General features: G+C 44.1%; 1 protein-coding gene across 12 annotated transcripts in view; it reads right to left on the reverse strand.

The window, feature by feature from the left end:
- The window catches only part of UTRN (utrophin), a 473,101-nt gene that overhangs the window by 217,729 nt on the left and 240,254 nt on the right, over positions 1 to 15,118 (reverse strand). For all 12 annotated transcript variants that reach the window (XM_037844841.1, XM_037844842.1, XM_037844838.1 and 9 more), the window contains one exon: positions 8,032 to 8,186. In XM_037844841.1, coding sequence (XP_037700769.1) covers positions 8,032 to 8,186 — 155 coding nt within the window. The remainder of the gene's footprint in view (positions 1 to 8,031; positions 8,187 to 15,118) is intronic.

The following is a 15,118-nucleotide window of genomic DNA, read 5'->3' on the forward strand; positions in this document are numbered from 1 at the left end:
CCAAGAATCCACTGCACGTAAATGAATGTTACCGAGGGGGTCATCGGGCAGTGCGGAGATAGCAGAAATGGGGCATTAGAGGAAGACCCTAGACCAGCTGGCAGGACTCACCCCTCGACACGGGGGGCTCGGTGCAGGGGCGCCCCGGCAGGACATGGCCCTCCTCATGTAGAGTTCAGTGTAGGGGCTCCCCTGGCAGGACACGGCCCTCCCCGTGGGGGCTGGGTGCAGGGGTGCCCCAGACAGCTCCACCTGCAGCTTCTCCAGGAGGTGCAGGGGCGCTGGGGGGAGTCTGAGTCTGAGAAATGCAAGGGGCGCGGAGGGAAAGAAATCCTGCCAAGTTGAGGGCTTTGTGGCTAGAGAAAGGGCAGCTGAGATCTTTTAAATCTTTTTTAACCTATAAAATCAGAAAGAATAAAGATGGGCTGAAAACCTAACAGACACACTATTTGAAGTCTAAGAAGAATAACTTTAACAGGAATATATATGTATTTTTTTACTTCAAACAGAAGTAACAGACTGAAGGATTCTTTAATGCAAGAAATGGGGCAGGCGGAAAATACAAGCTTCCCATCAAAGGCGTAAGGACATCCAGGAGCCACAGACTTATAAAAGTTTATATTAAAAGCAACTGGGATTTTTAAAATGTAAACTCGTGGCTTTTAAAGAGGTTTCTAGTACAATATCCACTGCGATGCACTACAAAGTAGCCTCTGGCCACAACCACCAGCACCGCAGGCTTTATCACACATCATTTAAAAAATATTAAATAATGGTTTACATTTTCAGCTACAAGACAGTATATTCTTTTTAATCAGGAATGTGTGTGTGCATTATTGATAAAGGAGAGTTTGAACACAGACAGGTCTCAGTTGGTCACTGACTTGGGTTTGTCTGGTTGGTCTTTTATTTTGGTGGGGGGGCCTTTATGGAAAGAGAATCTTAGGAAAGCCTCGGGCATGTGTTGCTGAGTTGTGCTGTTCTTAAAAGGTGACCTTTACCCTGACAGGGGATTTAAATATCTTGTTTCTCATTTAGAGAGGAAAATGGCTGCCTCCATAGTTTGTGTGGCTTGTAGAAAACTTAACAATGAAATGATTCTTCAGGCTTTTAAATAGGAACTTTCACCAGGTTATCGTGTTCCTTTGAAGACACAAATGACATTTAAAGCAAGCTTTGGGGGCAAAGCAGTTGGTTTAAGGAAGACTTAGGCAGGGCGGTCATTCCCCGGGATCTGTGGTCTCGTGGTGACATGGAGGGGAGCCACCTCAAGACCTCCACAAATGAACTCTGTGGGCCCTAAGCTGCTCATGCCGCCCCTCCTGGAAGCCCCCTCAAGGTGCCCCCCCTGTATGTAACCGAAAGGACAGGCTCCCCCGACGCTCCACGACCAGCAGGACAACACTGAAGACCCCAAGCTCTCCCCTGGGAGGCCTTCTCTCCCACGCCCCTCCGCCGAGCCCGGAGCAGACGCCCGGTCTTCCCTGGTGACCCCGGGCAGGCGGCCGCCTCGGACCCCCGCACCCCATCCCAGCCCACCCCGGCCCGCCCCACCACCACCTCCCACCAATGGCAGGGAGGGCTTCCCCACGGCCTCCGCAGGTGTCCCCCGAGCTCTGCAAGCCACGCTCCACCAAGACCCAAAGGGACGGCTTTTTAATCCGAGACACCCGACAGGGTCCCTCCCTTGCTTCAACTTCCCCCGGCTTCCCCTGTACTTGAGGATGTCCCCAACTCCCCCCGCGTCCCGCAGGCCCAGCCGCTCGGCCTCCTCTCCGGCCACACCCCAACCCGCACCCCCTTTTCCTAGGATTTCAACCCTCCGCTGCATGGCCTTTATGTCTGCCCTTCACCCCAGAAGTTTCTTCAGATGGTTCCTGTTCTAGTTTGCTAATGCTGCAGAATGCAAAACACCAGAGATGGACAGGCTTTTATAAAACGGGGGTTTATTTCACTACACAGTTACAGTCTTAAGGCCACAAAGCATCCAAGGTAACACCTCAGCAATCGGGTACCTTCACCGGAGGACAGCCAGTGGTGTCCGGAAAACCTCTGTTAGCTGGGAAGGCAGCTGGCGTCTGCTCCAAAGCTCCGGCCTCAAAACAGTTTTCTCCCAGGACGTTCCTCTCTAGCAAGCTTGCTCCTCTTCAAAACGCCACTCCCAGCTGCACTCTCTTTTCTCTCTCTGAGTCAGCTCATTTATATAGCTCCACCGATCAAGGCCCACCCCGAATGGGCGGGGCCACACCTCCATGGGAACATCTCATCAGAATCATCTCCCACAGCTGGGTGGGGCACACTCCAAGCAAATCTAACCAACACCAAAACTTCTGCCCCACACAAGACTACAAAGATAATGGCATTTGGGGGACACAATACACTCAAACCGGCACAGTTCCTTTTCATTTTTCTTTGTTAGAGAAGTTGTGGGTTTCCAGAACAATCACGCTTAAAATACAGGATTCCCTTTCTCCACCCTCCTCTAACACCTTGCATTGGTGTGGAACTTTGCTACAGTTGAGGAAAGCACATTTTTATAACTGTGCTATTAGCTACAGCCCACGTTTACCTGAGGGTTCACTGTTCACAGTGCAGTTCCATGGATTTTTTTGTTTCATTCTGTCACCATATATACAGCCTAACATTTCCCCTTTTAACCACATTCAGATATACACTTCAGTGCCGTTAAATGCATTCACGATGTCGTGCGGTGATCACCACCATCCATTACCTAAACATTTCCATCACTCCAGACAGGAGCCCTGCACACTTCAAGCCTTAGGGAGAGGATTCCTTCTTCACCCAGAGCCAGCTCAGATGCCACCTTCTCACTTCCGCTTTCTCAGGCTGTGCAGGAGCAGTAACTCCCTCCCTGCACCTCCTTCACCATCTTCCCTCCCAACAGCCCCGTGGTTCTCTGACGTTTTATTTACATGTTTACTCCGTGGCTCCCCGAGACAGCATCAGCTCCCTGCGGGCAGCCACAGGTCTAGTTTATGGATGAATATTTAGTGCTGATCATAGGGCTGTGCAACTAGGAAGCTACATAAATACTTGTTTGTTTCATTAATCAATTAATGAAAAAAGGAACAGATGTAACAAAAGCAAAGACTAGGGATGCTGGCCCTTTAGTTGGTCTGATTTGGCGCTATCTATACCAGGAAGAGATGTGGATGCTGGAGCCAGAGCCTTAAAAGAGAGAACTTTTGCCTTCCCAAGCATGTCCCACAGAGCCAGGGCTGGGGATTAAAAAAAAAAAAAAAACAACCACAGCAATAACAATAATCCCTGAACATTAAAACAAGTACAGAAGACCATAATGTTTACACTTTTTTTCTTTGTCAATTTCCTTCCCAATTCAGACAAGAGAACTAAAAATAAAGTGCAGGAATTAAAAAAAAAAAAAACAAAAAAAAGAAAGAGGCTGAAAAATAAAGGTGACTTTCAGGGAAAGAAGGAGGCCTTCAAGAAGATACATCAACTTGGCTGAGATGAATCTCTGAGCCTCCCATCGGCAGAGCACAGCCAGAGGATGAGGCACCTGCCCTCACCTGGGCCCAGGGACTTAGGAACAACAGGTGCAGCAGTGAGGCACCTGCCCTCGCCTGGGCTCAGCGACAGGGATGACAGGTGCTGCAGCACTGAATCTAAAAGCTCAGAGGCTGAGCCTGCCTGAGGTCAGGCCATAACATCCCGTTCCATGATGAGTATCCTCCACTGGTCATTGTTAAAGGAATTGCCCAAATTGAACTGTGGACAAAAGCTGAAGAAGGCTGCACTTACGTCAACCAGTAGGGACAATAAGCAACTGCTGCTGAGAAATTAATAACAGAAATAAAACAAGTGTCAAGCTATACAACAAATTGGGAAAGCAATCAAAGCTAAATTCAAATTCTGTGAGCTTAACCTTTTTCCAAAATAATCAAGGGATTCATAAATGCAGTCTTCAACACACACGATGTTTCTATAATCCCTGACATTATATAGTATTGCACATGCCGCTGGCCATCACTGGCATGTTAAGAAAAATTCCTGAAGATGACAGACTCATTTCAATAGAAGAAAATAAAGTCACATTAGATAAATCTATATTTGTGGTCTTCACATGAAAAAGTCATTTCTCTCTCAATTCTATAACCTTTCTTCTCAGGATGGTTAAACTTCTGGGTGGACCACCTCCTCTGGGCGGACCACCACCCCAGGGCGAGCCACCTCCCCTGGGCAGACCACCAGCCTGGGCGGACCACCTCCTCTGGGCAGACCACCAGCCTGGGTGGACCACCACCCCTGGGTGGACCACTGCCTCTGGGCAATCTCCTGCTGGGTGAGACCAGGGACCAGCAGCTTCTATGAACAACGTTCCATCCTCACACTAATCCTACAAGTTAGATACGCTCTCCCCTAGAGAACCCAGGACACTGGGTCTGCACAGCTTCACAGAGATGGTGACTGAATGACGTGGATTTTAACCGAGGGTAGACAAGTCTATTACCCATTCTTTTTGCTCTGCCTGTGCTCACCACAGACAGGTCGGAACAGGCAAAGGGCAGCCGCAGGGGCCCGGGGGCCTGGGGAAATAAGCACAAGGATTAATGGCCTGGAGGAAACTGCTTACAGCATAAAGTTATCTCGTTTCCCTTACAATATTTCAGCACTGACAACACACACCCCAAAAGTTAATGTACTCAAACTTTCACTATCTCAAGTTGTACCAAAAAAATTGTTAATTGGATTAAGACATGCAAAGAAAAAAAACTCATAGGTAAAATGAATAGTGGCCAAGACATGCTTATCAGTTAGAAGCACCTGAGACAGGCCTGCTGTATGGGGAGGCAGCTGTGTTTCAGAATTAAGAGGATTTTTTGTATTTTAGAAAGCTCCTATTGCCAACCTAACTATATTACATAATACCCCTAACCCAAGCGGGGTCTGGGGCAGCAATCGAAAACATTAATATTTCTGCAGCTAATATTTCTGGAAAGTATTCACAGTAAGCAAGATAAAAAAAAAAAAAAAAAAAAAAAAAAAGACTCCAGTAGAGAACGTCCTGGCATTTCCAAGTCCTGTTATGGGAGCTCCCAGCATCTGGGCGTTGTAGATGCGGGACTGTAAATGTGTAACTGTGAATGGCCAAACTGCTTCCACAAGTTGCAAAGAAGACGTCCTTTGACAGCGGAGGCTAGACTTCGTGGCACCTCACGACATTCCAGATGCCAGGTGAATAACCTTCACCCTGCAGGTGACAGCTGGGAGACAACAGGAGGGCCAGGGGCCAAGCCTGGCAGGGTGCCCACGCGTAACTCGTTGCATGACTTGGAGCCACCCCCAGATCTTCAGTCAGACTTGGTGTCTACAGGCAGCACACACAGGAACCGGAGAGCGGAATCGCAGACAGATGCAAGAGGGGGCTCCACTGAGCAGTCCCCACCGGCCGCTGGCTTTCCGGGAGCAAGGAAGAAAACCGACACATGTTTTAAAGAAGGCTGGGACCCCAGCCCGAGGCCCACCGCGCGAGCTGTGCACGTGCATGCGACGCACCGCCCCGGCGAGCTCCAGCCCACTCACGGAGCAGAATGGTGAGCTTGAGTGGGAGATCGTGTCAACTGCTTGACAGAGAGATGGTGCTCAACAGAGGCAGTTCTGGGGAGGTGCAAAAATCTAAAGCTTTCACGTACAAAGTGCAACTGAACATCCAGTTAAGGAAATACAGAGGGCTACACCTATGGCATAAGGACTTCACAGGGTGGGGGGCCTAATGACGAAGCATTGGGAAAGCCTGGATTTCTGAATGGAGGGACTCTAAGGTCTCTTGCAGCTTTTAAAATCCCTTAATTTCACCTCTGCACTGTAATCCCAAGAATTCAGGGAAAGTTCAACATGGGCTCACACACTTTGCTTAAGAAAGCAAGGAAAGATCTGTATTAAAAAAAAATCTCAATTTAGGACAGTTAAAAATTGTAAATATTCTGCTTAAGAGAAAATCTTCTTAACACATAAAAAACCAAGCAGCCAATCACTCAGGGATTCTGTCAGCAGCAGTTTGTCTGTCATTTTCCCTGTCTTACAGACAATTTATCTAGCTATCCCAGGAAATCACAGATAAATGCTAATATAATTACTTATTTCCCAAAAAATGCAGAAAGAAAAAATAAGAAGGATGACTGCTAGTAACCACCATAAATTTGGAACATAGTTGTTGTCCCAAATATGATAAATGAAAGATCACCTTGGAATATAATTCATTTTTTATTGCCTTTCCCATCTAATCTGACTACGGCTGTATGCTGTCTTAAAATATTTATAAAGTAAAAGCAAAAAAAGAAAATTAGGGATGCTCAAAAAGCAGGCCACACAATCCTAAGCAATCGATTTTTCTGGCAATGTTTATAACAACAACAACAAAGTCATAATTCTTATACATTTTGGAAACATGCAAATAGAGTGTTAAGGACTATCTCTCGGTGTAAAGCTGTTTTTAATTCACTCTGTTTCCTGCCTTAGTTATGGAGTCCTGACTGCATCCAAATAATCCGTTTCAACAAAAGAAAGCAGCGGGGCCGGAATGATGGGAAGAGCCACGTCGTACCCACTCAGCTTTGTACCATGACGGCATTATTTCCGCCAGCAGCTACTGTGGTCAGTTGAATTATGTGGCCCAGAAAAAGACAAGCCCTTAATCTCGATCCATTCCTGTGCTGTCAACCCTTTGTCAATGGGACCTTTTGAAGGTGTTGGTATTTTGGGTTAAGGTGTGGCCAACAGCCTGAGGTTGTGTCTTAATCCTATCCTGGAGGCTTTATGAAAAGAACGTCAGAGGGAGGACCAGAGCTGGAAGTCAACAGAACCTAGGGGACAAAGTCGCTGCACGTCACTGTCCTGACAGAAAAGCCAAGGACCAAGAGTCACCTGCAGCCAGCCCCGGAACACCACAGTCTTCAGGAAGAAAGCATCACCTTGCTGACACCTTGATTCGGACTTCCCCTAACCTCAAAACCATGAGCCAATAAATTCTTGTTTAAGCCAACCCACTGCCTGGTACTTATTTTAGCGTCTGGGAAACTAACACACCCAGGCATACATAGTAACACATTCACAGGAATATTCTACTCTCATTATTCACTTCTTTGACTTTTCACAGACCCTGTTTTAGAGATCCTAACTAAAAATAACATTCTAAAAATGTGCGATATGCCCCCTTGTCAAACCATGATCAAATGTTTGGCTATACTTTATTACCAGTAACATATATCAAAAGATTTTCTAATACTATATTTTACTCACTGCAAAATAAATGCATTTTGAAATAAAATTAGCTCTTAGGCAGTGGCATTTGAATACATGAAAATGTGTGTGAAACCATAATTTCAATGAGGCACAGGCATTCCCAGTGCTGTGCATGAGGTGAACAGTTTCTTCCTGATGATGGATATAAATAAGCATTCTTAAAGATATGCAAACCTCCTAAAATCCTAGGTGTTCAATTGACAGAGAAATCTCTCTTATAAACATATATGCTGTTTCAGATTGTTCTGGGCATACTGACCAGACAGAGAAATGGAAAGGAAAAATAACAAGCTAGTTGGAACCCTAAACACACATAGCATATTTCTGGGGTCTGGTGTTGGGACCGGGTGTGTCTGGTCTCCAGCTGAGGCTGTCCCAGAACAAAGCAGAGTATTATAACTGAAGCCATGGATGACATCTCCTACTGCAGCTAGAAGACAACAAAAGTGTTCTAGGTAATACTGAGAGGCCTGAGAAAATCAGAACATATAAAATGATCACTGACAAGGGTTGGGCTTATCAAGGAAAAACTCCATTGTAGAAATTCCATTTAAATTGATACTATACAATATGCATCCTGGATTAACCATAATACCAACTAAGCACATCACAGTAAGAAAAAATAATAAAAATAAACTGTAAAACATGCTTCCAGTAGTCACATATTTGGCAGGTTTCCACCAGAAAGCCAAAGCACATGAACCCTGCACTCCACAGTCCACGCCGACCCACCAGGCCTTGGGTTACCTTTGCTTGAGGCTGGCCCACGATGCTGTTAAGTACTCCGTGGTCTCCTTCACGTTCCTCGTGTCGTCGCTCCTGTACTCTTCCAGCAGCTTCTGCAGGATGTTGTTGAACGCCATCACCACAGCATCTCCGGGACCCAGCTCTTGAAGAAACATCTGAGGGGAAATTTCAGGAGTTATTATTAGACTTGGTCCCTCAGTAACTAACATCACCAGAACACTGCTACTTCCAGGGGCATTCAACGAGTTTTAGACACAGAGATCAAACTAAAAAAAAAAAAAAAGGCTGGGATAAACTCTTGCCTATAAGCTTAAATCCAGTAATTCTAGATGCGACAAGGGAAGTGGCTACGAAAGTGATCGGGTTCATAGCAAAATGGTGGCATAGGGAGGTGTGGAATTTAGTTAGTCCTCTGGAACAACTAGCATATAACCAGGAACAACTAGTAAACAGTCTGGAACAACTGTTGGGGACCACCTGTGAATGGACAAATGTCGTACACCAGTCTGGAGTGTGTGGGACAGTTGAGATTGCAGCACAGAACTGTAAATAAAGCCCCTCAAACTGCGGAGCTGGTGCCCTCCCCCAGTGCAGGGCAGGCTGAGTTGGAGGACGTCCCTGTGGGAAAAAGAAACAGTCTGCTAGGAGGAAGGGAAGGTAGCTCAACCAAGTTCCAACTGCATTTTGATTAACAAGTTTGGACTACTGAACACAAGCTATGAGCGCAGATAAACCCGGAGCAGCAGCAAACGAAGCTCAATAAGAATATGTGCGGATTTCTTGGAAAAAACCACGGAGGCAAGAAGGCAGTGGCATGATATATTTAAGATACTGGAAGAGAAAAACTGCCAAACAATAATTATAAAACTGTCCTTCAAAAATAGAGAGAATTTAAAATATTTTCAGACAAACACTGAGAGAGTTTAGATACCTGCTCTACAAGAAATACTAAAGGGAGCACTACAGAAGACAGGAAAAGACAGGAGAGAGAAGTTTGGAGAAGAGAGCAGAAATGAAGACTATCAGTAAGAGGAAAAAGAGGGAGAGAGAAAATTAAAATATGATATCTAAAATCCAAAAGAAAAATGGTAGACAGTAGACACTACGTTGAGTGAAATTAGACAGACACAAAAGGACGGACACTCGATGGACTCGCTAATATGAGCTAACATTTTGAAAGTTAAAGTTGAGAACACAGGTTGTCAGGAGAAAGAAAGAAGCTGGAAAATGGGCAATTGATGCTGAAGGGGTACATAAGGTTTTACAGCATTGATTGTATAGATCCAGAATTGAATAGCATAATACTGTGTGATGCTAGCACACTACTGTATGTACTGAACAAAGATGAGTGTGAGTATGGTTGACAGTGGAAAGTTAGGGGCATGTATGACATCAGAAGGAAAGACAGAAGATAAAGACTGGGATTGTATAATCTAGCAAAACCTAGAGTGGTCACTTGTGGTGATTAATGTACAAACATAAGAATGTTTTTAAAAGAAGAACAAATGAATGCCAACATTGCAAGGTGTTGAAAATTGGATGGTATAGGGGAAAAATACAATCAATGCAAACTAGAGTCTATAGCTAATGGTAACATTGAAAGATGCTTCCATTAATTAAAATGAAGACAACATACCAAAGCTAAATGTCTATAAGAGGGGGATATAAGGGAGTGACACAGGATTCTTGGTGGTGGTGATATTGTCTGACCTTTTCATTGTATTTTATTTGATTTTTATTTTTCTTCTATCTTTTACATTTTTATTCTTTTTTTCCTCCTTTCCCTCTTTCTTTGCTGAAAAAACGGAAATATCCTCATGTAGACTACGCTGGTGAATGCATTATTATGTAATCACACAGGGAACTGGTGATTGTTTACTTTGAATGGATTGTATGGTGTTTGAATGAAACTGTTTAAAAAATAAACAGAGGGATACAAGTGCTGGAGAAAATGTGGAGAGAGGGATGTACCCATGCACTGTTGGTGGGGAAGTAGAATGGGGCAGCCCAGCTGGAGGACAGTGTGGTGGTTCCACAGGAAGCTAACCATGGGCTTGCCATATGGTCCTGCAATCCCATTATTGGGTGTATACTGGAAGAGCTGAGAGCAGGGACATGAATGGACATTGCACCCTGGTGTTCAGGGTGGCAGTATTCATGATTTGCAACGGATGAGGGTGACTTAAGAGTGCATCAACCAATAAACAGAATGGTGAACTGCGGTGTACACACACAATGGAATACTGAGCAGCGGCAAGAAGAAATGAAGTTCTGAGGCATGCAACTAGGTGAATGGACCTTGAGAACAGTATGTTGAGTGAAATAAGCCAGAATCAGAAAGATGAACATTACAGCACCTCACTAATATGGACTAACTATAATGGGAAAACGCAGAGGATTGTATCTGAGAGCCTAGGTTATCAAGCGAAGGCTTATGGTAAAGGTTCCTAGATTGTAAGCTCTTACAGCAGTCAACGTCTATTCATGAGCTGTAACGGTTATTTCTAGATTCTGAGATGATGAGCTGTTTGTGTATAACCTGGTTGATCCCCAAAATATCAGGTATCTGTCTGGCACCTGAGACTCAGAGCCAGAATTCGTTAGCTATGAATGTCAGCATTACCCACATACAACAAATGTTAAAGAAGCTGAAAAAGAAATCAGACCTTAATTAGAGATACGAACAAAAGGGACTTGGTTAGGACTAAAGTAAATCAGACTAAAGGGAACAGGATGATATTGACTTGTGTTTTAAAACTTTGACCTCTGCAAGACCAAAGGAAGAGAGGTTTATTTGGTGGAAAATCGGTATTTTCTATAGCAGGCTATATAACCTCATGCTACATAATTTAACCTATATGATCAGTTTATTCAAACACCAAAATTACAAGGAACCTCGAATAAGGAGCAAGATCCGGTTATTTTATACAGCTTAGCACAAAACCCCAATACATCCCAGAGAAATCTGGGCAGAAAATAAAAAGTAATTGTAAAGCCCCCTTGAGGGACTGGGGAAAAACTGGAAATATTAAACTTCCCCATCTGGGGAATTCCTGATATTCTTGCAATGGTAGTTGGGGACTACCATTGTCGTAGGCCAATCACTCGACCTGGGGCTTGCCCTCAGGAAGCTTGTTACTGCAGAGGAGAGGCTAAGCCTACTAATAATCGGGCCTAAGAGTCACCCCCAGAGAATCACTTTCATTACTCAGATGCGGCCTCTCTCTAAGCCAGTGCTGCAGGTGAACTCACTGCCCTCCCTCCTACGTGGGACGTGACTCCCAGGGGTGTAAATCTCCCTGGCAACGTGGGACTTGACTCCGGGGGATGAGTCTGGACCTGGCATCATGGGGATTGAGAAAGCCTTCTGGACCAAAAGGGGGAAGAGAAATGAAACAAAATGAAGTTTCAGTGGCTGAGAGATTTCAAATGGAGTTGAGAGGTCATTCTGGAGGTTATTCTTATGCATTATTTACGTATCTCTTTTTCATTTTTAGTGTATTAGAACAGCTAAAAATAAATACCTGAAACTTTTAAACTGCAATTCAGTATCCTTGATTCTTGAAGATGATCATATAACTATATGGCTTATATGGGATGATGTGATTGTGAAAACCTGATGGCCCACACTCCCTTTATCCAGTGTATGGACAGATGAGTAGATAAAAGGGGGACAAAAATTAAATGAATAATAGGAAGGGAAAAGGAGTATGAGATGTTTGGGGTGTTCTTTTTTACTTTTATTTTTATTTTTTTATTTTATTTTTTATTTTATTCATAATATTTATTTATTTTTAATAAATAAAAATAAACAAAATTGTTTATTTAAATCTTTAATTTAAATTTAATTTAATTTAAATTAAATTAGTGTAATGTAAATATTTATTTATTATTTTATTTATTTTTTATTATTTTATTTATTATTTTATTATTTTATTTTTATTTCTTGGAGTAATAAAAATGTTAAAGAAAATTGATCGTGGTGACGAACGCACAACTATATGATGATACTGTGAACAACTGACTGCACACTTTGGATTATTTTATGGTATGTGAATATATCTCAATACAATTGCATTAAAAAAAGATAATCCCTTCCTCTTTGCAATATTTTACCTCCTCGAATTACTTGTCTTTTCCCTCTTTCTGCTGCACCTCTGTTCCTTGCGGGAACACGTGTCCAAATAGGAATGAACTTGCTATGGAGGCCCTCGAATAGTGCCTAGAGGAAGGGCCACCACAGAAGGGTCCGTGTTTACAGGTGAGACAGTGGATGGGTAAGGAGGCTCAGTGGGGGGGGGGGGGGGAATCCCTGACAGACCATGGGAGGAGGTGACCGCTGGGGGACAGGCAGTGCTGCTTTACACACTTTTTCAACCTGAGAGCCGCTAACTCAAAACACCCCCGTTGTGATGGTTAGGTTCATGTGTCGGCTTGGCCAGGTGATGGTGCCCAGGTGTCTGATCAAGCAAGCACAGCCTCACCTTCACTTCAAGGACATCTGTGGCTGGTTAATAAACCAGAAGGCTGGTTTATTGAATCATCAGTCAATGGACTGCACCTGTGGCTGATTGTGTCACAAAAGGCATGTCTTCCACAAAGAGAGGATTCAATCATCTGGGTTTAATCCAATCAGTTGAGACTTTTAAGGGATAAGAGAGAGACTTTACTTCTTCAGCCAGCCAGCCTCTCCTGGGGAGTTCACTGAAGACATTAATCAGAGGTGCCACCTCACTGCCTGCCCAAGGGAATCTGGACTCACGCATCCCCACAGCTGCGTGAGATACTTTAATAAAATCTCGTATTTACAAATACCTTCTGTGGATTCTGTTTCCCTAGAGATCCCTAACTAATACAGCTTGGTACCAGGAGTGGTTCTTGAGAAACAGAATTTTAAAATGGGCTTTTATAACTGATTTTCAACTCTGATTAGATTCAAAGGCACTGAAGACTGTATTTCCAATAATCAAGATGCAACTGACAGTCCATGGCATGAGTTGGCAATGGAGATATGCAAAATATCACCATTTGATTCTCTTAATCATACTCTTGTATGAGGCAAGGCTCTGGGTGACAGCGTTTTTGACATCTTAACAGAGTTTTGTGGAGTTAAAAGGCATAATGATATTGGCTGGCTCTTCTTAAGTATGCTGGATCAAGCTGTAAGAGACAGGGATGAATTGAAGGCTTCCAATTTGACAATTAAATGCCATATGGCAGATGTAAAGGTTTCTATGTGTGTCCAAAAAGAAACTGCTATTTCTCATGGTTTTAGACTTGAGATCTCTGAAACCAGACCAGAGTCTCATTGTATGAGTAGCAGATTTACAACGTAAACTAAAATCTCAAACTTGCAGGTGTCTGCTGTTAAAGTAAAGGCATTGATTGGAAAGGAATCATCTTGAAAACTGGGATGGGGACATATGGGTTGATAATAATGGCAGTGGGGACATTGGAACCTTGGATTCTGCTGAGTCTTTGCTAGATATATATGTAATGGTCTGTCCTGAGGAAACAGCTCCCCACCTCCACCCTGCCCTGAGAAGACAGATAGCCAACCTCCAGCCTGCCCTGAGGAGCCTGCCATCCAACCTCCATATCAAGAGATTAACCCTTCAGTGCTTGCTAAACCTGTAATCACCTCCCCCGGGGAAACAGTCCTCACTCCTCTGTCTGAAGAGATTAATCCTGTTTCACCAGATGAAGCTGCCATGGAATGCCCTGAGGTAACTGGCTTGAAGGATACTTCTAAATCTTTTCATGACCCACCCCAACCATCACTCTTTTCTTTAAGACCTATAACTAAAGTCCCAAGAGACCCAGAAAGGTGAGGTACAAACTGTGACCATAAGGAAGTATGCTGTACTCCAAAAGAACTGCAAGAGTTTTCCAATTTATATAGACAGAAATAGATAATAATATATATTTAATTTATATATACAGGGGAATATGTGTGGGAATGGATATTAAGGGTGTGGGATAATGGTGGAAGGAATATACAGTTGGATCAGGCTGAATTTACTGATTTGGGCCCACTAAGCAGAGATTCTGCATTCAATGTTATAGCTCGAGGGGTTAGAAAGGGTGTTAACAGTTTGTTTGGGTGGCTGGCTGAAACACGGATCAAAAGGTGGCCAGCATTACCGGAGGTAGAAATGCCAGAACTGCCCTGGTACAATGTGGAGGAGGGGATTCAAAGGCTTAAAGAGATTGGAATGTTAGGGGGGATTTATCATGGAAGACCCGCTCACACAGCCCTGGAATATCCAGAGGACACACCTTTTACCAGGACTGTGAGGAATAAATTTGTGAGACTAGCTCCATCATCCCTGAAGAGCTCTATAGTCACCCTTCTCCGTAGGTCAGATATTACTGTAGGAACTGCGTTCACTGAGCTGGAATCCTTTAAACACAATGGGGATAATCAGGTCCCGAGTCAGCAGAAGCCAAGTGGCTGCAGTTAATCGCCACAGACAAGGTGGGCATGGCTACCATAATGGAAAACAGGCTCAAACCAGCAATCAAAATAATATGACTCGCAGAGACTTACGGCGTTGGCTAGTGGATCATGGAGTACCAAGTAGTAAAACAGATGGGCAATCGACTCAATTCTTGTTTGAACTATATAAGCAGAATTCTAGGTCAAGTGAACATAAGTCTCCCTTGAATTACACAAACAGAGAGTCACGGCCCCTTAATCAATTCCCTGACTTGAGACAGTTTACAGATCCAGAGCCCCTTAAAAGAGGGGACACCAGGAACCCTTGGGGAAGGACCCCATTTCACTGCCCAAAATTTATTCTGTTAATCTTCCTCCCAGCCTTCCCCAGGGGGACCTACGGCCTTTTACCAGGGTGACTGTGCACTAGGGAAAAGGAAATGATCAGATATTTCGTGGATTATTAGACACTGGGTCAGAAGTGACATTAATTCCAGGAGACCCAAAACATCACTCTGGTCCACTATTCAGAGTTGGGGCTTATGGAGGTCAGGTGATTGATGGAGTTTTAGCTCAGGTCCATCTCACAGTGGGTCCAGTGGGTCCCCAGACCCATTCTGTGGTTATTTCCCCAGTGCCGGAACGCAT

This window comes from Choloepus didactylus, chromosome 7, assembly GCF_015220235.1.
Source record: "Choloepus didactylus isolate mChoDid1 chromosome 7, mChoDid1.pri, whole genome shotgun sequence".
Taxonomy (NCBI): Eukaryota; Metazoa; Chordata; class Mammalia; order Pilosa; family Megalonychidae; genus Choloepus; species Choloepus didactylus.